Source organism: Hippocampus zosterae, chromosome 3, assembly GCF_025434085.1.
Source record: "Hippocampus zosterae strain Florida chromosome 3, ASM2543408v3, whole genome shotgun sequence".
Classification (NCBI taxonomy): Eukaryota; Metazoa; Chordata; class Actinopteri; order Syngnathiformes; family Syngnathidae; genus Hippocampus; species Hippocampus zosterae.
Genome location: NC_067453.1, coordinates 18,576,713 through 18,604,106, shown reverse-complemented (window position 1 = coordinate 18,604,106; position 27,394 = coordinate 18,576,713). Strand labels below are relative to the sequence as shown.

The window sequence follows — 27,394 nt, the reverse complement described above, 5'->3', positions numbered from 1 at the left end:
ATTGTGGAGACATCGTCTGCAAAGTGACTCCCTCGCCCACCAGGCCGCGGCCGGGTGTTTGCGGTAATAATGTATTTAAATAAACAACCGAGACTTTTAATAACAAACAGACCGCAGAAATTATGATCATAATATTAACTACGATACAATTATCATAATATTCAGTATGAAAAAAAACTCGGGCCAAATTAAGTCTCGATCTCGTTATGTAAATCCCCCAAACAAGAATAATCAGCGTGGAGTGCGCAGCTGTAAGTCACGCACTAAATGTACAGCACTTTGTATGCAGCGATGGTTGTTTGAAAGTGCTCTATAAATACTGTTGACATAAAACATAAAAATTCAGATTTAACGTATGAAAACTGCTCCATTCATCTCCTGATTGCATTAATATCATGCGTTGCGTTTCCCACGTGTTTACCACCGTAAAAAAAGGGAAACAAGAAAGAAGAAGAAAATGCACCCCACCCCCGCCCTTTCCTTGTTTTTGACCTCCCATCGGTGCATAATAGCGCGGTCCGAGCGGAGCGGGCCTACTCGGAGTGCACGCGTGCAGCTTGAAGGTCAGCGCAGTTCTGCTTGACGCTTTTCCACTGTGGGCTCCTTCTGAGGCATCTCGCTCTCTTTCACAGAGAGGGGCTTTTAGCATTTGTTCACCCCCCACCCCCTGACTCTAAAGCAGTCCCAGATGCGCCTCTTTGAGCTTGTGCGAGCAAGGGCGCGTCAGTGTGCACTGCGTGGAAGTTCGAGGAGAGCCGAATAGAAGGGGCAGGGCGAGAATACCAGCTTGGATTCTGCAGATCTTTCTTTTTTTTTGTTTTTTTTAAATTCTTTTTTTTTTAAAGAAAACTTTTTTAAGGTATGAACGCAGATACGTGCGTTTCATACTGTGACATGACTTCGATGGATGCGTATTATAGTCCTCCTGCCTCACAAGGTAGGGAGCACCAGGCGAATCCGTTCAGGACATTCGGCAGTACCGAGGCCAAATACAGCCCCACGTTCGGGGCGAGTAAAGCGCAGACGTACGGGGAGAAATCCCGGAGTCCTTTCCAGACCGAGTGCCAATCGCTGGACGGCGCGGAGGGAGAGGGCCCCTTCCACAAGTACCAGCTCTTCATGCACAGACCCACCTGCAAGACGCCCCCCGAGGGCGGCAAGCTGCACACGGACGGAGGCCCCAACGGCATCCTCCCCTGCTACGGTGAGTGGGCTTAGACGGGCAAAAATTCGCGGGCATTATATGCGCCGTGCAACAATGAAACGTGATTTTTTTTTTAATTTAATAATCAGTGGCAAACGTTTAAACGAGCTCTCATTGCGCGTCTAGAATAGAAACGTATGCATGAGAAAATAGTGTAATTTATTCCAGGTGTTGCAATCAGATGTTATTTTTGTTCCCATTCACCTTGACGTTTAAAGACCACATTAAGGTCACAGTTATTCCGGCCACAAACTTTGTCATTTCCCCACGAAGGAAATTTGCAGCATCTCGGTGCCATTACAAGCCGTCACAGAACAATATTTTAATGATAGATTTCAGAAAGAAACTAATACTTAATCATATTGAACACACTGACATGCCTGTCAAAAGTCTTCGGGCGCCTTTATCACAGCGCAGGTTAAATATGCAGTGCAAACACATGATGACAAAACAGAAAATGGATCATTCATGATATAACCAGAACACACATGCACAGAACACATGCACCTTATGAATACATACAGTATAGAGGCATATAAAAATTATTGCTATGTAGTTATGCAATTAAGGTACAAAATGAAAATGACAGAAACATCCTGTGACAGTCTACAGGCAGTGTGCATTAACTGATAGCAACCTGAGCGTTCTTTGTAATATTTGAACTCTCTAGAATATTTTTTTAATTTACATTTTAATACATAGTTTTGGTGCACATGCACACTACTAGAGTAGGATATAGGCTCGTACATTTTTGTGTCTGCGAATTTACAATATATCATGTCACTGGGAACCTGTTAACATGGCTCACAATTCAGTTTCTGTTTTGATCAAACGCCCATATTTACATGCTTATTCGCCGGCTTCATGGGGAGATGCAGCAACAGTTTGCACTCGGCTATATAAATACAAATGAAGTCTGCTAACGCCACGCACAGCAGAATAGTAATGTGCAGAGTCATCTACTTTTTAGTGGGGAGTCCGTCTCCAAGCTTGTTTGCCGTAGTGCTGTACTTTAGTGAGCTGATCTGGCAAGTGCAGAGACAGAACCGTTTGAACGCATTCATTAAATGCAGCATGCATCCAAAGAGAGAGACTCTGCAGTGTTATTACTGAAAATGTTGCAGCCAGATGAAGGCACTGCGGCTCTGGGGAGGACACTTTTGGGGTCTAGTCAAAGCCTCAGGCGTCAACAGGCTTGTGCTCTTATGTGTGGTCCAACACATGAGATATATTGCTCAATGTTGATATTTTATCTCCTTCACCATGACAAAAAAAAAATCTTCTGATATACAGTACAGACGAAGTTGTGTGTGCCAACATGTCAACCGGGCTGTTGTGAGCTCTTCGGTTTTATGGCCATTTTGGAAATATTACCATGGAGATTAAATCTAGGCGTAGGCTGAAATTCATTTAAGCCTATGCTTGAATGTCACAAATTGAACTAATGGTCCTGTGCAGGACTTTGACATGTCATCAATACGCTGTACTCTCTTGCTTACAACACTGGATTCGCTCTGTCATTGATGTTTTGATATCTGACAGGTATTTCAGTCCTTGTCAAATATGCCCCTCACGGATGTGCGGCACGTATGTGATCAACTGTGTTGATAGATAGATAGATGCCCTCAAAAATGCCTGTGCACCATATACAATAAGTGTACTGTCCAGACAGATTCACAAGTAGCCTACGCTTATTTGGCCAGCAACAGTTTTCAACCACTTTACTTATCAGTTTGGAAAATTGTCAAGTCATAGGGCTGATCTCAGCCCAACAGAATCTGCTTTACACTTCGGCCGACCAAAGACAAAACTAAAGTCTGGAAGAGCAGCAAACAAGCTGCAAATGAAGGCCTCCAGCGAGGAGGAAACTCAGAATGTTGGTGCTTTCCCTGTGTGCCGCCCCATCAAAGTAGAACAAAGTATATTGATATTGTTTATTGGTTGTCGCACAGTACCAAATATTGCAACTATTTCACGGTGTCCAAAGCAAAAAGGCCACACCTCATCCAACATCACTTGTTTTCTTTCAACGTGATTGTGATTCTATATACTGGCACAATAACAGCAACTTTGTCATGTCATTATGCAAATAGTTTAGACCCAACTGTGTGTAGCGTCTGTGTCAAAATTCAAGGCCCGAGGGCCATGTCCGGCCACATCAAATTATGTGCATCTACTTCATTTTTCTCTCGAAAATCACAACCAAAGTTGTAGTCTTCACTTAAATAGCACAGTGACGCTGCAAGCATTTTTTGGTAAAAGAAGTAAAAAAAAAAAATAAAATAAAAAGAACTAAACAGTAGTTGAACAAACCATTTTCTTCGATTTTGAGTGCAAAACTAGCTGCGTATACTTTGTGTGATAATATCACAAGGTGATGATTTCGCAGTCACAGTAGCCATCTGAGGGTAACCATAACTGCAAGGTGGGCTCGACAAAGATGAGTGTTGAAATCCCTGATGCAGGAATTAGACTTTGAAATTAAACAACTCACCATAAATTGGTCACCTTCTGTAATTTGATCAATAAGGGTAAAGACATGCCCATTTGAATTCCCTTTTGAAAAGACATGAATTTTGCTGATGTATTTCAATTCTAAACATTAAATATAATGATAAATCAGAACTAAGTTGATAAATAGAGAAAGGTATTGCAATATCCATTATGACTACAAGAGAAAATTGACACAAGAGTGCCAGGGTGAGGATGTATATAATCCCGATACAAACCAAAAGTTGTGAAAATATCACGGTTAAGGGTAAGGTATGAGCCTTAATGGAGACTTCTTCTTACTTTTTCTTTTCCGATTGATATAAAAATGATTTAGTGAATGTGGGCACATAACGGGGTGGGACTGGATACGTTTTTTTGCTTCATCCTACTCCCTTGAACGTGGTGGCTGTGTTGGATGGGGACTGATTTCTTTCTTTTGCTTTTTTGTCTGCCTTGTTTTCTGTCGAATTGTTGCTGTATGTGTTTTATGTTCAATAAACAAACCAAACCAAACCAATTATTGGCAGTTATTATCATTCAACTGGAACACCTGTTTCGAAAAACAAACAAAAATATTTAACATATTTTTCGAACTTTTAATGTCAAAATATCGATCAATATTTTTCCCAAAGTTTCGTGATTTTGCGCGTAGGTTTTCTGAAGGTGCTAATTCCACTTCCATGAAGAGTATAATGCAAATACATCTTAGTGTCTATGTGTGCCCACCCCCACTTATTTATTTATTTATTTATATATTGAGGGGGGGGGGGTGAGAAGGGTCACTTACAAATGATCTGTCATTTTCATTCAAGCCGTCTTTACAATTAATGTCACTGGAGAGAGCTTCATTGTCGCAAGACACCAGAGGGATCCGTGAAATGCCAAGATGAGGCCACCATTTTGCATCCACACTACAGCGGCCAGCAAAATAATATTGATATAATAATATTATAAAATCATGGTTATTTCTGAGATATGATAGAATTTTTGAAAGAATCAGAACTATTGCACGCCTCTAATGTTATTCCCATTACTTTGTACAAACACAGGAGTATAGTGAGCTCAATGAGTAGTTCGGATCGCTTATGCACTTGGATCTGCAGAGTTTGGTGAGTTACACATGCAAATTGCACATCTTACATGAGATTTATGAAACCTTTGATGTCTTTAGCGCTTTGCATGAAGTGTATTGTTGCACCGTCAATAAGTATCGCATTTTACGCTTAATACCTAAAATCAACAATCATTTTGAAAAAAAACGGCTTGAAACGTGGCTGGTTCGGCGTGTGAGACATTTACACGTGAAATCAAGGTGGCACTGGCGGGGGAAAAAAAATTGGCTTTCAATTAGAATTGCATTTGCAAGCATCTAAATTGATGAAATTAGATGAAAATGACCTTCATCAATACATCCAATAACATCATGGTTGGCGCCACATATTGTTGCAGCTCAGGGGGTGCAACACGTGAACCAACGAGCGTCCCGCAGGGGTGGAGCATCTACCTGCTTACACCCACTGTGAATGAAATAAACCCCCACGCAGTTGATGGAGTGCAGAGGAATGCAAGGCAGCGCCGCAGGAGGGGTCTGCATTAATCCGAGGCAGATGTGCATCATTGGCTGCTATATGGTTATTATTCATACTCGCCAAACATCAGATCTCCAAAGCAACCGAGCGTCCCCCACAATGACAAAGTGGGACCGGTTTGTATAACCCTGTCTTCACAATACCCTGGAAAAATAAGCAAAATGTCACAAATGGACAGCGGTAAAAATCGGAGACCCACTGGACACAATTTCTGACATTCATGCGCTCACAGGCCAACTTACCAAATACGCCTGCACAAATATTCAAGTTGAAAACAGTCAAGTTAATTAATTTAACAGCATGTTTATTACTGTGGTTAAAGCTTGAAGTAGAAGTCGCACCGCATCATGTTGAGCGGATGTCTCTGATATTTGCGTTCCAAGTCGTGAGTATATTTGAGCCACCGCAGTTTGAAGCCGAGTCGTTCTTCAACCGCTGCAAACTACAACAATAATAAACACTGGATTAAATCATTGGCTCACTGACAATATCAATCAAAACCAAGCATTATCTTAGTTTTGGGCAAAGATTTATGGTTGAGCTAATGCATTAAAACCTTATTTGATGAAGCGGGTGAACCTATTAATGTGTCCATTGTCATCGTTTAAAGAACCTGCCGAGTGAATTCAGATATTTGTTTCGAGCTGCATTATGCAACTTTGAAGATAACGGCTGAAAATGTGGAAAGACTGAGAACTACGTGGTACTCAAATGTGGCGAAATAGCGTTAAACTGGTTTTAGGCAGGATTTTCTTTTTTGGGGGGGGGGCGCAGGGGTAGTCATCCATTTAGAGTCCCTCCACTTCAACTTGAGTGCCTTTTTTTATTGCATCAGCGGTTATCCAGTTCTCTGGTTTAGACAGCTTTACTTGGGGTGGCAGGAGGTTCAGTTGGGAGGGTGAAGGTTATAACCGCCCCCCCCCCCCCCCCGGTTTCGATTTCTACTTTGCCCTGCAAGTTTATGCATGTTGCGTGAATAACAATAATATTTATATCGAGCACTAATCCAGCCTGTGTAGGCTATGCAGTAAAAACACGTTTCAAATAGGACTTCCACAAATGATTATTTTGCTAGTCGACTATTTTACTAGTCGATTATGTCACCGATATTAAGTGTAATTAATTATTCAACAAATGGGATGATGTAAATTGCAGAATACAGCTCCAGAAAGCAGCTACACAGCTACATTATCTTACAATCCAAATTCTTTCACATTTATTTTCACTTTTCAGGGACTTCAGGCTTTGTGATTTCATGTTGCAATAGAAGCTAACTGGAACAGTAAAGACAGTGACAATAAAAACATTTCAGAGAAAAATTCTAAACTGCATATACGGTAAATGCGGCCGATACAAATACAGTTGAGTGTTCCTGGACTTTGTGGTCCGTCACTCACGGCTCTGCTCGATCACAAATTTTGAGTTTTCTGCCTTCAGTGTAGTAATGCCACTGTTGTTGTGCCATATTTTCTCCAGCTGATATCGACTGCCTTCATTGTGTTCTGCGCTATATTTAGTGCCTTGGAAATTCTTTTGAACCCTTCTCCTGTCCGATACCTTTAAACAACAAGATCCCACTGATGTTGTGGAAGCTCTCTGCAAAGCATAGCTTGTGTTGTAGAATGTGACTCACCGAGAGCTGAATTTTATTCGGTGTTAATCGGAGCTATTTTAAAGGGTGGCAGGTGTGTGCTGACTCACGGTTGACAGTTGGAAAGTTAATTCTAAACACAACCACATTCCCAGATCAGAGAGGCTGTGCGCACTTGTGCAACCAAATTATCGCCATTGTTTATTTTTATTCTCCTCACTAGAAGATTTCAGGGGTATTGTCAAATGTGTCATACATGTCACGTACATTTTCAAAATTATTTGTCTTGGTTTCATTTTTTATCTCCCCCCCAGTGCCATATGATTGGGGACGGGGGGTGTAGACTATTTACATCCATTTTAAGTTACCGGTAGTAATTTTCAGGTGTTGTGGGTTGGTCTGTACCAAACAACATGTGATAAACGGATGTTCACTGGAGTTGTAAATATATGGGTTTTTTGGGGGAGGGTGGGGGGGGGGGGTGGTGTTGACGGAGCCATCTGATAGGTAGCCAAAACACATCTGGCATAACAGATACACACGGAATTCAAAGAGTGCGTGAACACTGAGACTGATTGCACCAATTCTCTCTTCCCTTTTCCTCACTTATATCATGTTCACATCATACATTTCAAATAGCCGCTCTGGCATCAGTGTGAAATCGGAGCATCCTGTGATATGTAAAACGTGTTTCTCAATGCATGAGAGCAAAACAAAAATCACAAGAAGGTTCTGGTAGTACTTTAAAAGCATCCTGTCAAAATATAGAACTCTACGTACATGGAGGTGGGATGGGGGTGGGGGTGTGGGGGGGGGGGGTTGGAGGGAAATGATGTCAGAGGATATGTATGGATATTTGCTGTGATGAGTACCACATTTTTACCATGTTAGTGGCTGAACGGTGACCTGTGATCATGCCCTGAAACTGTTTTCAACAACGAAATGTTGGAGGGGGAGAAAAAGAAAAAAAATCTTTCGAGCATGCTTTTGTGTCTGAGAGAGTTGAAGCAACAACAACAGCCTGATTGCTATGGAACATCACATTGGCTCCGTTTTGAAATTCAAAACATTCATCAAAGTACATGCAGCATATGTTGGCATTTTAATCCTGTTTCATTCCATACACTTTCCCCTGTTCGCAGCTTTTTTTATTTTATTTTAATGAACCACAAGATAAAAATGACCTGGAAAATTCGAAAATGACCACAGGGAGCTTTAAGGCAAATGTGTTATAAAAATGACCGTGGAACTGACAGAACAAAGCGAAATCCCGTTTTGATTTATAACTGCTATTTGTCTAATTGTCATGCGTTTTCTTGTCTGATAGATTGAACCAAATCACCGTGGAAAGTCCTGCAAATTAGGACCCGCGGTTGGCTGCAGCACAAAACTTGAGATTGCAAACCAGCAAAATTCTAACCTTGAAATTTGACTTCTGCAATTTCATTCATTCATTCATTCATTCATCTTCCGAGCCGCTTGATCCTCACTAGGGTCGCGGGGGGTGCTGGAGCCTATCCCAGCTGTCTTCGGGCAGTAGGCGGGGGACACCCTGAATCGGTGGCCAGCCAATCGCAGGGCACACAGAAACGAACAAGCATTCGCACTCACACTCACACCTAGGGACAATTTAGAGTGTTCAATCAGCCTGCCACGCATGTTTTTTTGGAATGTGGGAGGAAACCGGAGCACCCGGAGAAAACCCACGCAGGCCCGGGGAGAACATGCAAACTCCACACAGGGAGGCCGGAGCTGGAATCGAACCCGGTGAAGCCGACGTGCTAACCACTGGACTACCGGGCCGCCCACTTCTGCAATTTGTGCGACGAAATTGAGACTGAACAAAAGCAAGGCCGCAATTACACCCTTTCTAAATAGATGTCTTCGGACTTGTCTAAGACTACAGAAAATCTTTTTTTTCTGACAGTTTGTACTAAAACGTGCACAACTTTACTCTATGATTAATCACATTCCAACAATAATCCCGAACTATTTCTGTGCTCTTTGATACGAGACAGTGACAGCCACGGCCTAGAAGTCTTCGGACACGAGTGAGGTAATGATTGTGTCAGTCTATCAGCCCGCTGATACTGAACAGAAGGATTTCAGGTTTCCCATGGAATATAAGCATTCCTTTGTGTGCTGCTGCCATAGATCTCTGCTGAGGGAACATCTGGGAGCCTTCCTTTAACCGAGGAAACAATACTCAAAATCTTGTCTGAGTGCGCCCCATGAAGAAGAGCTTCTGTCGTACATATTAACTCTTTCGAGGCAACAAGGACCATACAATCCATTCTGGAAGGATTTAGCTTGTTTATTTATTTATTTACTTTAATTAACATTAAGTATAGGCAACGGGGCAGGGACACAGTACATTGTTGTTGTTGTTTTTTAAGCTTCTGCTATACAGTACAGTGATCCTTCACTTATCGCGGTTAATGGTGACCGGGACCACTTGCGAACGACGAAAATCCGCAAAGTAGCGAGCCCCCCCCCACAAACAGGTATATGTACATGTATATGAGTACCGTATTTTTCGGATAATACGTCGCTCCGGATTATAAATCGCACCAGCCAAAAAAATGCATAATTAAGAAGGAAAAAACATATATAAATCGCACTGGAGTATCAGTCGCATTTTGGGGGGAAATTTATTTGATAAAATCCAACACCAAAAATATACATGTCATCTTGAAAGGCAATTTAAAATAAAAATAAAATAGAGAACATCAGGCTGAATAAGTGTACGGTATACTATCGTTACATGACTGACATGTCTGGTAATGTTAGTAACAACGCAACATATTATTCAGATAACTCTAGCATAAAGAACATGCCAACAAGTTTACCAAACTATCCGTTTCACTCCAAATCACTAAATCTAATGAAATCTTCATCCTCTGTGTCACTTTTAAACAACTCCCCCCTCGGGAGACAGACGATGCGCCGCTTCCTCTTCTACTTCGCTTACGTCAGACTCCTCGTCGATTTATCAACACAGGCCGAGAGCACCCACTTGTGGTTTAATGTGAATATAACATGTGAAATGACATTCATGAGTTAATAATTTCACTCCAGAGTATAAGTCGCACCCCCGGGCAAGCCATTTAAAAAACAGATTTATAGTCCGGAAAATATGGTATATAATATTTATAAGGCCAAATGTATACATGCATGTAGAGGTAAATGTTTGTCGTAATTAACATTAGTAATATATATATATACTGTATGCATAAGGTGCATGAGTTAGGTTAGGTGAGTGTATGAATAACAAAATACAGTAAACATACATATAGTACCGTATATGTTGCTCTATGTGACTCGCTGTTGTTTTGCTGACTTTTGCTGCCTCTCGCGGACCTTTTGCGGCATTTTCGCAATTTTTATTTTTTTTAATGAATATGAAAAAATCCACGATGCACCGAGACCGCAATAAACGAACGGCGAAATAATGAGGGATCACTGTATTGAGTGATGATCTATGGTCATCAACGCGCTTTTCTGTAATTCGTCTACCTGCTTTGATGGCTTCAGAAAAACACTCAACAATGCAGACGTAAAAAGAAAAACACACTTTTGGCATTAATCCTTCCGTCAAATGCCCCAAATGAATGTGTTGGACCCTTTTACAAAGTGACCACATTCTCAACATTTTAAGATTTGCTGTTCCATTACATTTGTGGACTGGTGGAGTGGGGATTGAGAATGCAGCCTGGCTGCATGATTCACGAAGGCTCGAGACAGGTCATTAAATTCCGCCATGAACGTCTACTGTGTGGATTGTCATTTGAAAATGATCATATTGGTTTTGTTGCTTCCACACATCAGTGCAGGATGAGAAACATGGCAAGAACATAATAAATCGCATTAAAAAAAAAAAGTTCCAGGACCGGTGTCACAAAAATCTCAAATGATGAGTTTTGCCCCTTGACGCCTGTGTTTTTTGCGCCAGTAATGGGCAGCATTTTTCACAACCCCGATTTGTTCAGTGGCTATGTCGGCGCTGTTGGACAGTCGGCGTTGGTGCGGCTGGATGGATGGCCGCTGAAGATGAGGATGAGGAGAGAGGAGCGTTGGCGAAGAGCGCCGATGCGTATTTGGAACCGTGAGTCGCCGCTTGGAATTGAAATGGATTTTCATGGGACAGGAGAAGTGAACCAATCTCTTTTTTCATCAATGGATGCTACAGCTTCTTGTTGACTTGAAATTTAGCTTGTAGCCGACGTGTGCACATTTTGAGCATGACGTCTCTGATCCACTGGTTAAAGGACACTTTGATTCTCTCCCCTTTCATCTCAAACTGCTTCAAACAACAAAGCGTGTGATGGAAAAGTGGTTAGAACTGCACGACTGTCCGTGTTTTATGTTATGCGTTGTGTTTAAGATTAAGATTAAGATTAAGAAAACCTTTATTAGTCTCGCAATGGAGAAATTCCAGATTCACAGCAGCAAAGTTATGAAAGGAAGAAGTAGAACAACAAAAAAATAGGAGCTGCTGGAAAGGCAGCCACTCTCGCGGCGCCATTTTGAAGTCAAAAATAACAAAAATAACACAAGACAACACATAGGACAGAGACAGTCGTGCAATCTTCACCACTTTTCCGCATACACTTTGTTGTCTGAAGCAGTTATAGATGAAAGAGGAGAGGATCAAAGTGTCCTTTCTCCAGTGGATCAGAGACATCATGCTGAAAATGTGCACACGTCTGCTACAAGCAAAGTTTTGAAAGCAAACACGAAGCTGTAGCGTCCATTGACGAAAAGAGATTAGTTCACTTCTCCTGTCCCACATAATCCGCTTCAAACTCCAAGCCGCGACTCCCAGCGCCAAATCCGCATCGGCACTCCGCGCCAACGCTCCTTTCTTCTCATCGTCGGCTCCTCAAGACCTCCATCCATCCAGCCGCAGACCGTTCAACAGCACCGATCTCTCCGCTGAACAAAGCGGGGCTGTGAAAAATGCTGCCCATTACAGGCGCAAGACACAAGCGCCCCGGGACTGTCCAGCAACGACAGTCAAATGGCGCCGACATTCCTCCAGTCAGAAACAATGCACCAGCATTGTTTACCCATGCTGCCGAGAAGGCGCAACCACCAAGCACAGAGTCTCCTCCTTGATGAATGTCGTGGCCAAAAAATGCTGAAAAAGGTCCACATCAAGTCCACACGACGTAACAACAAACACAAAGTAACAAAAGAAACACAAGAACAACAAAAAAAGCAAGGCTCATGAGAGCACTTGCTGACGGCTGCCTACTCGGTTTATTATTTGACTTTATGTTAACTGTTTTGTTAAGCGCTTTGTTACAGCTGCCGCTGTTGTGAAAGCGCTATATAAATCAGCATGTATTGTATTGTATTGATGCGGGCCTGATGATGACCCCATCATTCCTCCACAGAGCTCCTGTGGCGTTTGCTTCGTTCAGTTGTCAAGAAGAGGTGACATTTGGGCTGGGACAATTGGCAGCTGCTTGACTACGACAATGTGCCTGCTCATGTTACCAAAAGCATCTGACAGTTCCGGGCCGAGAAGAGCATGGCCACCCCACCCACGCCAGGGTTTATTTTATTTATTCATTTCTGAAGTCTTTCCCAAGCTCAAGGGGTATATTAAGGGTACCCGCTTTGAAGACATGGATGAAATCAAGACGGCTGTCGTCACAGCTCTGGAGCATCCAGGAAGAATTCTTCCAGGAGTGCATGAAGGCTTGGCAAAAAAGGCTGGGAAAAGTATGTTAGATTTCAGCGGAAATTACTTCCAAGGTCAAAACAAAAACATCTATTGCGACACCAGTCCTGGAACTTTTCTGACAGATTTGTTTGCATTTTTATTCTAATCTGATTTATATTAGTCAGTTAAAAACACTAAAGTAGTTTAAAATGTCTTTCAGATTATTTCATGGTTCATTGCCCTTTATTTGAGCATTTAGCCTCTACGTATCAGAAATCAGATTTTGGGGTTGGGGGGGGCACATTAAATCACAGGTACAAATTCTCAGTTTTTTCAAAATTGTTCAGCCCTAATTGAGAGCAAGAAAGAAGCAATTTGTCCCAAAGGTGCCTGGACTTGAATAGGTGGCATGGAGTGGTCGTTCCTCAACTCGGAAGTCGGTGCTTCCTATCCGTGGCCATTGCAACCATGTCCTTGAGACACTGAGCCCCCAGTTGCTGCTGGTGCTGTGTCACCAGTAGGTGAATGAAGTAACAGTGTGTGAAGCGCTTTGAGTACCCGAGGTAGAAAAGCGCCACACAAGTAACAGCCTAATTACCGTAATCATTGAAAGTAATGTGACAATATGTCCTTCACATAATAAGACGATGGATCGTCTGATGAGTCATGCTCGTGGTTCAAACTGGTTGTCGTTACAACACTTCCAGGTCATAAACCCGACTGGTTAATAATGAAAAAGTCAATTGCAGTTCTGTGGCTTTTTTTTTTTAAACAAAATACAGTGTTTGCGAAAGAAGCCTAAAATTAAATCTGTCAAATCGGGCACGTCACATTTATTTCTTTTGATTGCAATTACAAAATGCAAAGAATTATATACAATATATAAATTGGTAGCAAACTAAACTTCAGTACAAACTCTAGCGACTCAGCAATGGGGAACCCCCCCTCCATCCCCCCACATCAGGCCGTAAATGTACTTTTGTTAAGCAGTGCCGAATTTATATGCCACTGTATGTGTGTGGTACAGCAGGAATTCGATGATAAAAATATGAGTGTGTTTTGACATACTCAAAATAGGCTTGGCCATGCAGTTAGCGCTTTGGCAACGTTCATGAAATAGCGACTGCAAGTAAGATTGAAGGTGGCAGTGGCGGCAGTTTCCGTATGACGTGTCCGTGTCGTCCAAGTTGCTGTTCTTAATCAGCATGTATTATCCAAAGTTGTGACTCTGCCCCTCCGTCTACATTGTGTGTGTGTGTGTGTGTGTGTGTTTCTTCGGTCTGGACACCACAGCAGCATTTGCATCACTTGCCGCTGTGCCCAGACTCAAATCTCATTGGTAGAAATATGACTTGCATTGCTTTTCAAACAACCTCCACATGTGCTTTGGATCAGTTTTGCAAAAACGTGTTTTGGTGTGATTTTTTTGACGTGAAGTCTTCACAACATCAAGCTGGAAATAAGCTCGATGTGACCAAAATTTGATTTGGGGCTGGCAATGGGGAAAGAGGCCCGTGAGACAGCAGAGCCGCATGATTTTGTGCAACACTTCATTGGGGGAAAATAATAATTACGTTTGTAAAATGCAATCTGAACTCATTATAGAGACATATTTTAATTAAATAAAGTGTGCAATGTTCTAGATTGATTAGATTTTAGTTTTTAAGTAGAGTCCTGTAAAAGGGCCGAATACTAATCGGAGCACACATAATTATTAGATATTTTACTCAAGTTTGATCAGAGGATGTCTAGCAACACAGAGCACTCTGTTTAAAAGCATTGCCCTTCCTCGTTAGTACAAGCTCATTAACCCTGCCCCAGGTTACTAATTTATAGTGCTTCTTTTATTTGGTTTCACTTGACCCTCCCCGTCCCTTTCCATAAAAACTGAGAGGGTGCCTTGTTGCTTTACAACCAGTTAAATTACACTTTGATGTTTTCTCTCCGTTTTCAGCGGCGATTACATCCCTGACCCTAGTAAGCACGTGACCTCGGCTAACCAAAGAGGTCTGCAGGTTGTCAGAAAATGACTGGCGAATTGAAAGAGCGAGCGGCGTTTATTTCTCACGTTTAACGTATGCTGGTCTGCTCTACAAGGGGAACGACAGTGAGAAAAAAAAAAGAATTCTTCGGAATGCCAAGAGACCGCTGCCAAGACAATGGAATCTTGGCTTTCGGGAAGAAAGCAAGACTTGACGGCTATGTTCTCGGGAGGGGGGGGGGGGGGTGTATATCTCGGCAGGCATGAATCCTGCGATATGTTGGTGAGGATTGTGTTTGGTTACGATTAGCGTGCCACAAAACAGATTGCTTCGAGTGCAAGATGAAGAGAAAGTACATGTTGAGGGTATGTGATCTGGATGTAGGGATGAGTATAAAACCTAACGGTGCCCATCTGTACGCCCAGCTGGGCCTCACATGTTTACGTGCCTTACTCAGGGGCCCGCGCACCCACACCCTCGGTATTTCAAAACAAGTAGGGACCCAACTCACTTCTGAGCGTTGCAGTCATGCTCCCGCTCAGAGGTTGAATGAAAACATCGGACGGGGCAGAAGCAGCGATTGGCAATGTCAGAACATCTGCCCGCACGTGTGGAGACAGTAAGGGGCTCTGACAGGTGGGCCGCAGCGATATGAGGTCATGAAGCCCAGCTGGGCAAGCTGCGTCGTTTCATTCGTCTCAGTCGGGGCAAGCCCGAGCCCGAAAGCAGGGGAAGGGCCGCGGCGGTTTTGGAGAGACGACTACTGACATCACGTTGCGGGACACACCAGGCAAAAAATATTAATTCATAAAAACAAACATGCATGTTGCAGACAGCCGACGCCCAACTTCATCACTTCAAAACTATTCCGCCAGCTTACTCACCATTAAAAGTATGGCTGACAGAGTTACCAGCACCGCAAAATATCAACAGTCCTTCTCACGATGCACTTTGTTTCTAAGACGACAGACTGTGGAGGGCGTTAAACAGAAAGCTGAAAGGAAAACGCACGCAAAGAACGACTCCAAATGTGATCTCGCGGGAGATAAATGTACCGTGGTCCTAAGATCACCCGTTCGGGGATGCGGATCGACTCGCATTGTGGATTTATTTAAGCCACACAAAATTAACCAAACGGGGTAAGTGGGGGGAAGAAAAAAAGAAACGGCCAAAAGCAACCTTTGCACCCACACTAAACGATGATGCGTGACAGATGTGTAGCATGTGGAAGGATCGTGGAAGATGACTGAAGAGTGTGCACCCCGCAGCTAACTTTGCTTTGCACATCCGGTTCTTCTGTTACAGCTCTCCACTTTTTGTCACTTTAGCCATTTTGTACTGAGCGGCGAGGACTGAGGCGTGTTTAATTTTCAGTTAATTTCACTTCTTTGCCGTCACCGAGAGCCTAAAAGGGATGACTTGTGCGAGGGCTATACTAGTTTGAGATTTTCACCGGCATAATTATTTTCCATTTCATTTACATGCAATACATTTTTAGAGTGGCTTTCGTAGTTAGATTTAAGGCTTATGAAAATGTTTTAACTGTCATTTTTAGTTTTAATATACCGTATAGACAGTTTGGATTATTTCAGATTAAAAAAAAAGGTCACAAAGTATCTAACTACAATTGCCAACAACAATTCAACCTTTCTTCCATATGCCTGAACAATAATACAAATTCATTTTGAATGAACCCGGAAAGCTCATGTATGAAATTGACAAAGACAAAAACGGAAGGACATTTCGGTTATACAAAATTGTTGATCGTTTTATAAATGTACGATATAATTTCATTTAGCCATTTGTTGTTTTTTTAAAGAATTCTTATTTTTATTTTCATTGTGAAAAGGTTTTTAGTTTTAGTTATTTCCTTATTTTTGTTCACTGTAATTACCACGGCGAGTAAGGATATCAGGTATCGGTAGTGAGCAGATACCACCGTATTGCAAGGTATCGCATACTCGTGAAGAGTACCGATACGAGCCAATGATACAAAACAAATCTGGCCGAGTAAATTGTTCCTGCCATTCGTTGGCTCAACACCGCGGTGGTTTGAGACATTGGCACATCATGTCAATTGCGCAAGGTTATAACGTGACAATGACCTGTGAAGTTAGGTTCTAACGTTATTCTGACTTCATTCGATGGAGACTAAGGACAGAAACCTCACGCCAATGCAAAGCAAAAGCAGACAGAAAAACTGACAGAGCACTGTTCTGACTGGCCCGCCACCAGTCATACATGCTTATTTATCCACATTGATGTTTGTTTATATGAAGGAGAAGGGACAGCCTTCTTCATCTCCAAAAAGGAAACAAACAAAAAAAAATCCTTGCATGTGCTGACAGGAACAGAGCCAGGTCTGCCACAAAATGGAGGCTGTGCAAATTGGAAGTGACAAACTCAATGTTGTTTACATCTGAGCGCCAAAGTGCGGAGGGCAACAGTGGGCAAACGAGGGCCACCGCACATGCACAAACACGCAAACTGTCTAGAATGAGGCAGCTTTTTCATTGGCTCGGATTTCAGGTGGCGTGATTGAGCGAAGTGAGTGTGCCCCCCCTGGAAAGTTGTGTCACAGGTCATCCGAATGTGTCGTGACAGCCCTTTCAAACATGTAGAAGTGAAGTGTAGATTCAGCAGACACGGACAAGGCCTTTGAACCCCAGAATAAAACATTACAGAGGTGATGTAAGCATAAAGTAGCCGCAACTGTGTGTGGATGCTAGAACGTGATGGTGTGCAGATGCACTTGCTGACTTGTTAGGCACCGGGTTCCTTTTTTTACCCCCCGGCTATATACACCAAAAGCAACACGGAGCATATTGCTCTTTGCCTGTCGCTGTTTCTCTTCACGTTTAATTGGTCAGATTTGGGTGGCTGCAAGCCACAATTAGGTTTTTGGCTTTCGTCTTACGAACCCAAACGTGCGCAATGTATTTAATTATGAGAGTGAAATATCCAAACATTTCAAGCTTTACGTTAGATTTACATCTGGAAGTTAAGTGCATGAATGTGAAAAATGACGAGGTGCCGAAATTAGGGATGAGTGAAGACTGACACGGGCCTTATTTCAATGTATCGTGCACCGTTAAAGGCATCTGATATCAGTCACCGATACATCAGGCAAAAAAAAAATCTGACATTGAGTAAGGCCTCCTTGCCAGGAGAAAACATTTTAAAAAAAATCCTCGACTTTATAGGGCACTCTAAAAACAACTACCGGTATATTAAATAAAAATCTGACTTAAAAACGGTTCTTAAAAAACAAAACCATAACATTCACAAAATAAAAACAGTAAATGTAAAACATTTAAGCAGTGCCGAGTCTGATGTTGAGCAGAAATCCAAACAATAAAAATGTGTTGAGCTGTATCAGTAAAGACACACGCTCCCATTTGCTTGTGAGCAGTATTGGGATGACATCATAATCTAGGTTCACACTGTGGCTCTTGATGCTCAGTTCGGATTTTTTTTTGTGTGTGTGTGTGTTCACATTACATGTTAAATGCGACCTCACTTTGTCTGGTGTGTGAACATCTGCGTCTCTCTAGTGACCACACGCATGCGCAGAAGTAGAGACGACGTCATTCACAATGTAGTGTTTACAGAAGTAAATGTGATCCAGTAAGGGAGGGCCACAGATGTGGTAGGGGCTCATCTTTTTTGTCTTTTCATATCTATGGAGGAGAAATACGAGACGAGGTATGAATATTTGGGGGAAACGCGGCAAGGCTTTTCACGGTTTCAGATGACATGCCCAGCATTTCAGAGCAGAGACAAGGGCTTGATTTTGCACAATTTTGAAGTCTCCTTCTATGTACTGCTGTTTTGTAATGTTTCCAATTTGGCAGGACTGTTCACACTCCTCTCTGTGGTGTCTCAAGACATTTGGTGTACAATTGGTCCCCAATTCCGCAGTAAGGTAAAATTGATCACAACTTTCCATGTTTCCCGAATGTAGGAAAAGACAGCGGCCTGACAGAGTCCGAGTTGCCCTCCAGCGTTGACCCCCCTGGGATGGAGAGCAGCTACCTAAATCTAAAGGAAGCAGGAGCGAAGGGGTCAGGCGAGCGTCCCGGCTCTGATCTTTCCAGCCCTCTGGATAAAAGCGAGGCCGAGAGCAACAAAGGCAAGAAGAGGCGCAATCGCACTACGTTTACCAGCTATCAGCTGGAGGAGCTGGAGAAGGTTTTCCAGAAGACACACTACCCAGATGTGTACGCTCGCGAGCAGCTGGCACTCAGAACAGACCTGACGGAAGCTCGCGTTCAGGTGAGACCAGACGGGCATGCAAAAAAGACGAGCAGTGTTGCATTCACACCATTGTCCGTATTCACGTGTTAATCAACGCGAGAGAGTGCTAGGGAGAGTTAAAGCTAGTGATGTGACAACAGAAGAGTCTATTGTTCTCCTTTTTCATCACTACAGTATTTTCTTCTAGCCAACCTTAGATCAGAGCGGGACGAGCGGGATGTAGGGCGGGGGGTCCCTTTGCGCTTACTTGAGCCAGACTCTGCACGAAAGGTCAGAGGCCAAGGGTTTGTCCCTGGTGCAACGGTGATGAAACTACTTCCACACAAAACTGCAAAGGCAGGAGGTGAGGGACATGGGGAGAGAAGTAGTCATTGGACTATTTGGGAAGGATATAAAAAGCACTCGAGATGCCAGCTTCAATTTCCACGTGCAGTCTGAGACATAGTCAGGGACGGTCTGGTGTGTGCGGTGGCACAGTAGAAAAAAAATAAAAAGTTGGTTCACACAGATCCATGCCTTCCCCAGATGAATATAATTAACGTTCCCAACCCAACTGACAGGCACGCAGCCCACTCTTTTGAGTCACTGTGAGGATTGACCCAAAGTCCTGCAAAACAGACCAGAAACATGCACGCAATCAAGTCTAAATCCCACAATTGCAACAGAAGGCCTATCAGGACAAGGTCCAGGGATACGCAATTGAGGAATACCAAGGGGCATCGCGAGCTTGGCAAGCGACTTGATCATCCTTTTCATCTAAGAAACAATGCAGATGTTTTCTTCAGAAGAAAGACCGTGTCAGAGTCGGACTGTTCCATCCCAAGTTTAATGATCAAGGTCTTTGTGTGCAGCTCGGGGCTTTTGCTGCTATTAAATTATTTACATGAATGTGAGCAAAAGAAAAAAAAAGTCCCTCACGAACTTGGCCATACCTGCCTTTAGTGGAGGAGGGGTGGGGGGAGTGAGTGAAGCAGAGCTGAGGCACTCTATCAAGTCGCAGTGCTGCGGGATGACAGAGATGAGGTGAGACGGCTGGAACTTCAAAGCTGCTTTTGGAGTTTGTGCACTCTGCCCTCCCTTCTCGCACCCGCCCACCCCCGACCCGACTGCTGGACGTGCAGCGTAAATAAAACCATTTAATGGTTCCGTAAACTGCCTTTTGCCGTCAACGTCTTTAGCTATTACCGTTACACCGACAAGCACTTTTAACTCGCTGTCACCTTCCTCGCAGATGCGTCTGTGTCAATGGAACAAACAAGAACACAGTTGGAAGTTGGTAACTTTGGGCACGTCATACGTGATGGATTAAAGGTTTTCACGATGAGAACGGGAACTCTGCTTGTCGCCAATAATGGTTTTTAAGACGCAGCTTTGGACAGGCAGAGAGAAGCAGCACAAGACACATCTGACTTCATACCGCTTGCACCGCAGATGATCTCTTTGCCAAACTATTTGGCTTATGTCCCCTTCTTACTGCCATTCAAAGGCAAAGCAGCACAGTGCAAACCCTCTGTGAAACATGACTCACTCAGCACACTCAAACCAAGAAGAAGGGTTCATAATTATGCGCTCAGGCATTCAAAAAGAAAAAAATGACAAAGCTGACAGCATTCAGATGAAGAGAACATATTGGTCAGTGACAGATTCCGAATGTTATAAATGACGTGGTATTTAAATGTGTGTGTCCTGTGTGCGTCTGGTCAGCCGCCTTTGTCTGCACGCCTCGCACAGGTCAAAAGGGTTAGCCGCGGAAAGCCACGGGCTTTGGCGTCAGGAAATTAAACATGAAATGAAAACAAGCTCCAGTTTGAACATTCTCCCATCTCACTTTCCAATATCCCAACTTCCCCTCGTCGACATAAAAGGGAGGTGGGAGGAGAGAGGCGCTTTATGTGGGGTTGGGGATGGGTGACAGAGGTGGGACTATGACAAAAATCTGATGACCGATTACACTCATTAAAATTCCGCCATATTTCAAGAAAAAACAAAGTCTCTACCTTGGACACAATTTACAGCGGTACCCCAAGCCAAACCATGCAACCGACTACTCTTTCGAATCTCTACTAGCTCAATGTTAACGCACAATTTAAAAAACCATAGGTGGGCTAATACAACAGCAATGTTGCAGTCGTTAAAAGCATTTAAGCAACACTAACGGTGCAGCACCACTTGTAGACAGACAACGTTATACTCAGAGGCACATATTCTTTATCGTGCGCAAAAAACCCCCAACAAATATTGCTGCTGTTTTTTTGGGGTCCGTTACAAAACTCTACTTTGTGTATTATTTACTGTATGTCTCTAATTGACTGTTTCTGGTAACTAAGGCATGCACACGAAAAGGAGCACAATATCAGTGGGCTTTAAAGCATGAAAATATATACACTATATATGTACAGTACAACACTGTAGGATGGGCTTTAAATATTTTTGCTCTAAAAAAAAGTTTAACATTTTTTTGTTTGTACAGTATATTTGGACTTTAACAGTTGCCATGACTATTCATTTCAAGGGAGAAAGATTATTTGCGACACGTGTTCCGAGTTGCAAACATGGTCACAGAACAAACTAAACTTTGAAGTGAAGGCACGACTACATTGCGAGACAAGTCAGAAGCGCTTTAATCAGGGGCCCCGTGTATTGAAGATCGATTTAGAAACTAGTGTCATGCGTTGAGAAAGCAGAGAAGAAACCAAAGGAAAAGGACACATCAAACAATAACACCCTCGCTCCCAAACCTCAGGGGACTGTAACAGACCCCAAGCCCTCCTGCAAACATATGATTTAATTCAAAGGCCAACAACCCCTCACCTTGACATTGGGGGGCAGCCACAACCTTCCATATCACTTTACGACTTTGGAAGACTAATCTCGCCAGCTGACCCGTGGAATGTCGGCGTGAGATTTTCTTAACATCAGTTTTGGGGGGGGAAATTGATGCATACATGGTCCCCTTTTTGAAAAATGAACCCGTTTGTGGTCCTACACATACATCCCTGAAAAAGAAATGCACTTCAGAGCACTCTGTCACGCGGCCAATTTTTTTTATGATGAAGATGACGGAGAGGAATGGTAAATGCAAAAGAAGGGGGGGGGTATGAAGGGCCTGGCCGAGGGGAATTTGAATGTTGGGAACTGCGAAAACCTCTGCAGTCATTGATATCACTTTTTATTTTTCAAAACCAAATTTAAACACTCCCATATAGACAAAGAACGACAATTTTAACTACTTAAAAAACATGACCTTTGAATAATGCCAACTACAAGGGTGGGTGGGGGGGGTTACGCAAGTCACGCTGATTGTCATTTCTGTCCACTTGCTTGTTGGTTAGATTTTTAAATGCATGGCAGTGGGATTCTCTTTTGTCCTGCTGTGTGGACAGGTGAGGGAGAGGACACCTTTCTCACAATGATTTATGAATGGCTACAGACCCAGATGTGAATCTGTCGACGCAGGCAGTCTGAAGGGAGGCAGACGACTGTGTATCAAAGGCAGGAGGAGGGGCGGGGGGGGGGGGCAGGACCAGGGGAGATGCTCCATTTTTACATCAATAGTTCCATGTGGATGGCACTTTAAAGACACGTCAAGTACTAAAATGTGCCGTGGGACTTTCATGTCCGATAAAATTTATTTGCTTCACTTTCTTAGTTTGTCTTTCAGAGTGGAGGCCATGCTCCAATGTTTTTAGTCCACCGGTGACTGGCCTGTATTACTCCGCTGGGTTAAAAGTTACCCAAATTGGGTGAAATATCTAACTCAGGGGTGCCCATTAGGTAGATCCTGATCTACCGGTAGATCTATGACAGGTCCCAAGTAGATCTGAGGAGTGTCGAGAAGAAAAAAAACAAACAACCATTTGTGTGTCTTTGTACATGTTAGTAATATATTTTTTGTGCTAATATACACTGCACACTAATCAGTCTCACTTCCACAAAAAAAATATTAAAAAAATAAAATAAAGCAGGTAAATCTTAAATTTGTGTGTGTGTGTGTGTGCGTGCGCGCGCCGGTAAGGGTAGATCCCGGGAGGTTAGTTGATCAAAAAGTAGATCTTCGATCCAAAAAGTTTGGGCACCTAACTCAACGCTGGGTCTAAAAGGGATGGAGCCAATGTTATTTCGACACAGGAAGTCGGCGCAAGATTCTGATCAGACAAGTTAAAGCTACCAAAAAATGTCTTAACGGGTCATCAATATGATGTGCTAAAATAATAATGCTAATTTTAGGACCAATATTTACCGAGGGGAAAAAGCAACTTTCTCCTGAGAGGAGGCACCACAGCTAGTCACTGATATTTGTTCTGTACAGTTTTTACATCGAATGCCCTTCCCGACGCAACCCATCCGTTTTTATCCCGGCCTGGGACAAGCATTGTTTGGGAATCGACATGTAGTCAAAAGGCTCTGTCCTAGAGACCCAAGTGGACGTTACCGTTTGCCCTTCCCGGAATTTGAAGCGTGATCAAAGTCAGCCATGTTATTCACCGAGCCATCCAGCTGCCACCAACATTTTCTGAGAATGTTTCATGAAAATTACTTCAACTTTAGTACACAAAACTGCCCAAAATGGAGAGCAGCTTCAACTCGTTAGCCAGCCCAAATCCAATCCGCTGGGTCAAAATAATTGACCCAAACTTGAGTAAAAGTAACTGAACTCATTCACTCCCAAAGACGTTTTTAAAACGTCTTTTCAGACTCTGTCTACAATTGGCTGGTACTGAATGAGTTAATCTCCTCAAAATCCAGAGCTACCTAGTGAATGGGTTTGGGAAAACAAGTACAACCCAGCACTTTTTAGTATGTAGTAAGTTTATTCCTTGATGGGCTTCCTTCCTTCTTTGCAGGTGTGGTTCCAGAATCGCCGGGCCAAATGGAGGAAGAGGGAGCGCTTTGGCCAAATGCAACAGGTTCGAACGCATTTCTCCACGGCTTATGAGCTGCCTCTTCTAACTCGGCCTGAGAACTACGCGCAGGTGAATAAGAACGCCGGCACGTCTCTCACCGGTCCCATGAAGTGTTTGTGACTGCCTCATCATGACTGCCGTTTGCTTTCAGATGCAAAACCCTTCATGGATCGGTGGCAGCAGCGGCGCCTCTCCAGTGCCGGGCTGTGTTGTTCCTTGCGATACCGTCCCCCCATGCATGCCCCCTCATCCTCATAGTCACGGGGGGGTCCCCGACTTTCTGGGTGTGCCAAGCCCAGGGAGCAGCCACATGGGACAGACACAGATGGGCAGCCTTTTTGGGGGACCTGGAATGGTCGGGGGGATTAATGGCTATGATCTGAATGTCGACCCGGACCGCAAGTCTTCCAGCATAGCAGCGCTGCGTATGAAGGCCAAGGAGCACAGTGCCGCCATTTCTTGGGCCACATGATGTTACAACCAAGTCCCCCCCTCACCCCCCCGTTGGCCGCTTCTCTTCAGCAGCCATCATCAAGCACTGCGGGGGAGTTTTGCTGAGAGCACTAATGATAACACAGGTCAAATGAACAGGGAGAGGCTGTAGAGATAGCACGGACCATTGTAGCGGCCAACACAATGGAGATAACAACTGTGACAGTGACAATAAGCAGAAACTGAAAGTTCCAAAAGGTAGAGGAGAAAATCAGATCCAAGCGTTTCTGATTCCTCTCCGTCTCAGGTCTTGGTCAAATACTTGGTGACACGGACAAAACAATCGTTTTCAGGAAAAAAAACAAGATCATGAATAGGATTTACCAAAGATATATAAACTCTGATTCAATTCCCCATCAGTCAAAATGAAACCACTTTCGACTTGCCTCAAATACAGTAAAAAATGATATCATTTACATTTCTGAATAATTATCAGGGCTCTGCCAGGATTTGGATGATACAGCTGGATTCACCCTGCGGGTCATAGCGGTCACTTCAGAGTTGATGCACAGTATTTGGACTGCCTATTTACATTGATTCAAAAGCATTGTGTCGCACATTTCAGCTGCATTTATTGAAAAAACCAAAAGGCTGCGACCGCATTGAAGTAAAGGAAAATAAATTAACATTTTCCAATTGTGGTGTTGCGTTACGTTGACCCTTCCCCCCTGCGGTTTAAATTGCAAGTTGCAATTTTGAACTGGCCGCACATTGCAATCATTTTCTTACACTTCTTTCATGCTCTTAGTACCGATGTGCCATTTTGTTTTCGCTCTTTTGACTGACTGTGGGTATTGCGTGCATATTTTGATTATTTCACAGGGTATCAATCTGCCAGTTTACACTGCAGTAGCTTTGGTAGATATCCGTTTTATAGCAAACCCCCCACCCCCAACCCCTCCCCGTTACACTTGTGGAAGGGAGTACTGATTTGATTGGATGACCGTCCTTTATGTTGCCATTTCTAAATGATATCGGCAGTCATTTCAAGCCACATGTTATTTCCTCCCACAGAGCAACCTCCACAGGTTCCCCTGTCAGGCCCCGGCCTCGAGTTACAGGAAACTGGGCGTCACCAGTGGTAGACAAGGCACAGCGGTAGCCTTCAACACCAACTAGTCACGCCAACTTCGACCAGCAACCGATGTAACTAGACACACTCCATTAGCATCAAAGTGAGCTGTTTTTTTTTGCCCCTGTGAACACCAATGTGAAAAATAACGGCGAGGACACACTGGTCGAAATGTAATGAGCCGGGTTCTGGTTCAACGCAGGCTAACGGAGAGGACTCCTGATTCACAGAATCCAACATGCCCCAGACTGAAGGATAAATCATCGGTCCTGATTGCTAAGTGGAAGAATTCTGTAATGTTTAGGTAACGTGATGACATTCATGCTGGAGTGCAGGAAGGTGGAGAGTATACATTGCAGGGGTGTCTGTGTGTTACCCTCCCCTGGAATAAGAGTATCCCCAGAGTTTGGGCGCAGGCTGACACCAACTGACTTTTTTTTTTTTTGCTGAACTCCAAAATATCAAATTTGTGATGTGAAAGAAATCCTGTCATGACATCATAATTACCTCAAGCGAGCACTTCTTGGTACAGGGATTGTTTTGGGTTACCTATAAAACATGTCGAGTGTGACATTTATCGGCAGGCTTTTCACCACTTTTGCGTTGAGAATAACACATCAAATGACAGTATTTGATTGTAAGAATTAAACAGATCTTTCAGTTCCTGGATTTAAACTCACAGGATGCGTTGGATGAAACTGTAGGTGTGGTTTGCTCGAATTCCTATTTCGGGATGACCGCTTGATTGTCTCGTTGGTCCACCCATGCGTGCTTTCAACTGCAGCTCTTTCCGTGATGATACTACTGAAAAATTATTGTGTGTGAATGTGAACGGTATGTATGGTATTGTTCTGTTGCTTGTGCATTTGTTTTACGTATGTGTCCAATAATGGACCTCCAACGGCCAAACCATTGAAGTATTGCAGTGATATTGGCAAATAATATTACATTGTGTTCAGCATTATTTCTGAAGAAAATGTTGCTCCGGGCTGTTTAAATTGCTTTCTAATTTTTCTAATGGCTTCAAGCTGTTTTTTTTCCTTTCTATAATAACCAAGTATTTCTACTTATGGTAGCGATTTTATATCATGTGCCATTGCAATAAGTTATTGCACTTACAATTTTGAGAATTGTGCGTTTATACTTCCACTGGGACAGAAGTCTCAGGTTGTTCCGTGTTGCAAAAAAAATGTTGCTTTAAGCCATCCCGATTTCGCGCCGTGACACATCTGCTCAAGGTGCTGGACATTCGTTTGTACAGTGATGACTTGTTTTTCATTTGATGGATTGAAGTGATGTAATAAAATCCAATACAGTCCGATCAAGTTTCTTCTTTAAAATACGGCATTCGGTACATTTTTTGTTCTTGCATAGGCTACATGATAGAATGTTCACAAAGGTAAGAGGCTTACTGTTATGGTAGAACAACATTTTCGAATTGAAGGCAAACAAGTGTTGCATTTTTGAATATGTCACTACATAAAAATACGATTTAGTGCATGGCTTCTCCAGAAACTATATTCACTGAAAAAATTAAAATACAACGAATCAAAGAATCCATGATGGTTGAAATTCCAGTCAAGTATCGAGTACAACTTTATTTGCTAATAAAGTTGTACTTGATACTTGACTTGATTGAAGACAAAACCTGCAAAGCTCACCATTGTGAGCAGACAGCCCTTTACCAGAATTGCACAATATTCTAACTGGAAGGCTTTATTTTATTTCTTTATGTATTTATCTATTCATTTTTAAATATTTTTTGCACCGTATGGATGGAAAAACTCCAATCTGCTGGCGAGATGACATCCGTCAATCATTAATACCCTGTCCACTGTGTGGTTGATCAACAAATATTACAAGAGTGTGCCGTGGAACGTCCTAATCCTGAATGTTTCCAAAACACACACACACACACACACACACACACACACACACACACACACACACACACACACACACACACACACACACCCTACCCCTAACACGACAGAACTTGGCATTAGAAAGCAACAGTTTTTATTTTTGAGTGACATCAACATATAGTCATGATATACAGTTCCAGTCAAAAGTTTGTGGAAAAAAACTTCAAATTCAACTGCTCTCAAAACAGTCGAAGAGGTCAAGAAAAATGACCTT

General features: G+C 43.0%; 1 protein-coding gene and 1 long non-coding RNA gene across 2 annotated transcripts in view; one reads left to right on the top strand and one right to left on the bottom strand.

The window, feature by feature from the left end:
- The window catches only part of LOC127598060 (uncharacterized), a 45,800-nt gene that overhangs the window by 10,781 nt on the left and 7,625 nt on the right, over positions 1–27,394 (bottom strand). The gene's annotated exons all lie outside the window — the stretch shown is intronic.
- LOC127598044 (homeobox protein aristaless-like 4) lies at positions 528–26,576 on the top strand. Its single transcript, XM_052061550.1, has 4 exons — positions 528–1,204; positions 18,495–18,805; positions 23,632–23,760; positions 23,843–26,576. The coding sequence occupies exons 1-4, from the start codon at positions 862–864 to the stop codon at positions 24,161–24,163; spliced, it is 1,104 nt and encodes a 367-aa protein (XP_051917510.1). The 5' UTR covers positions 528–861; the 3' UTR covers positions 24,164–26,576.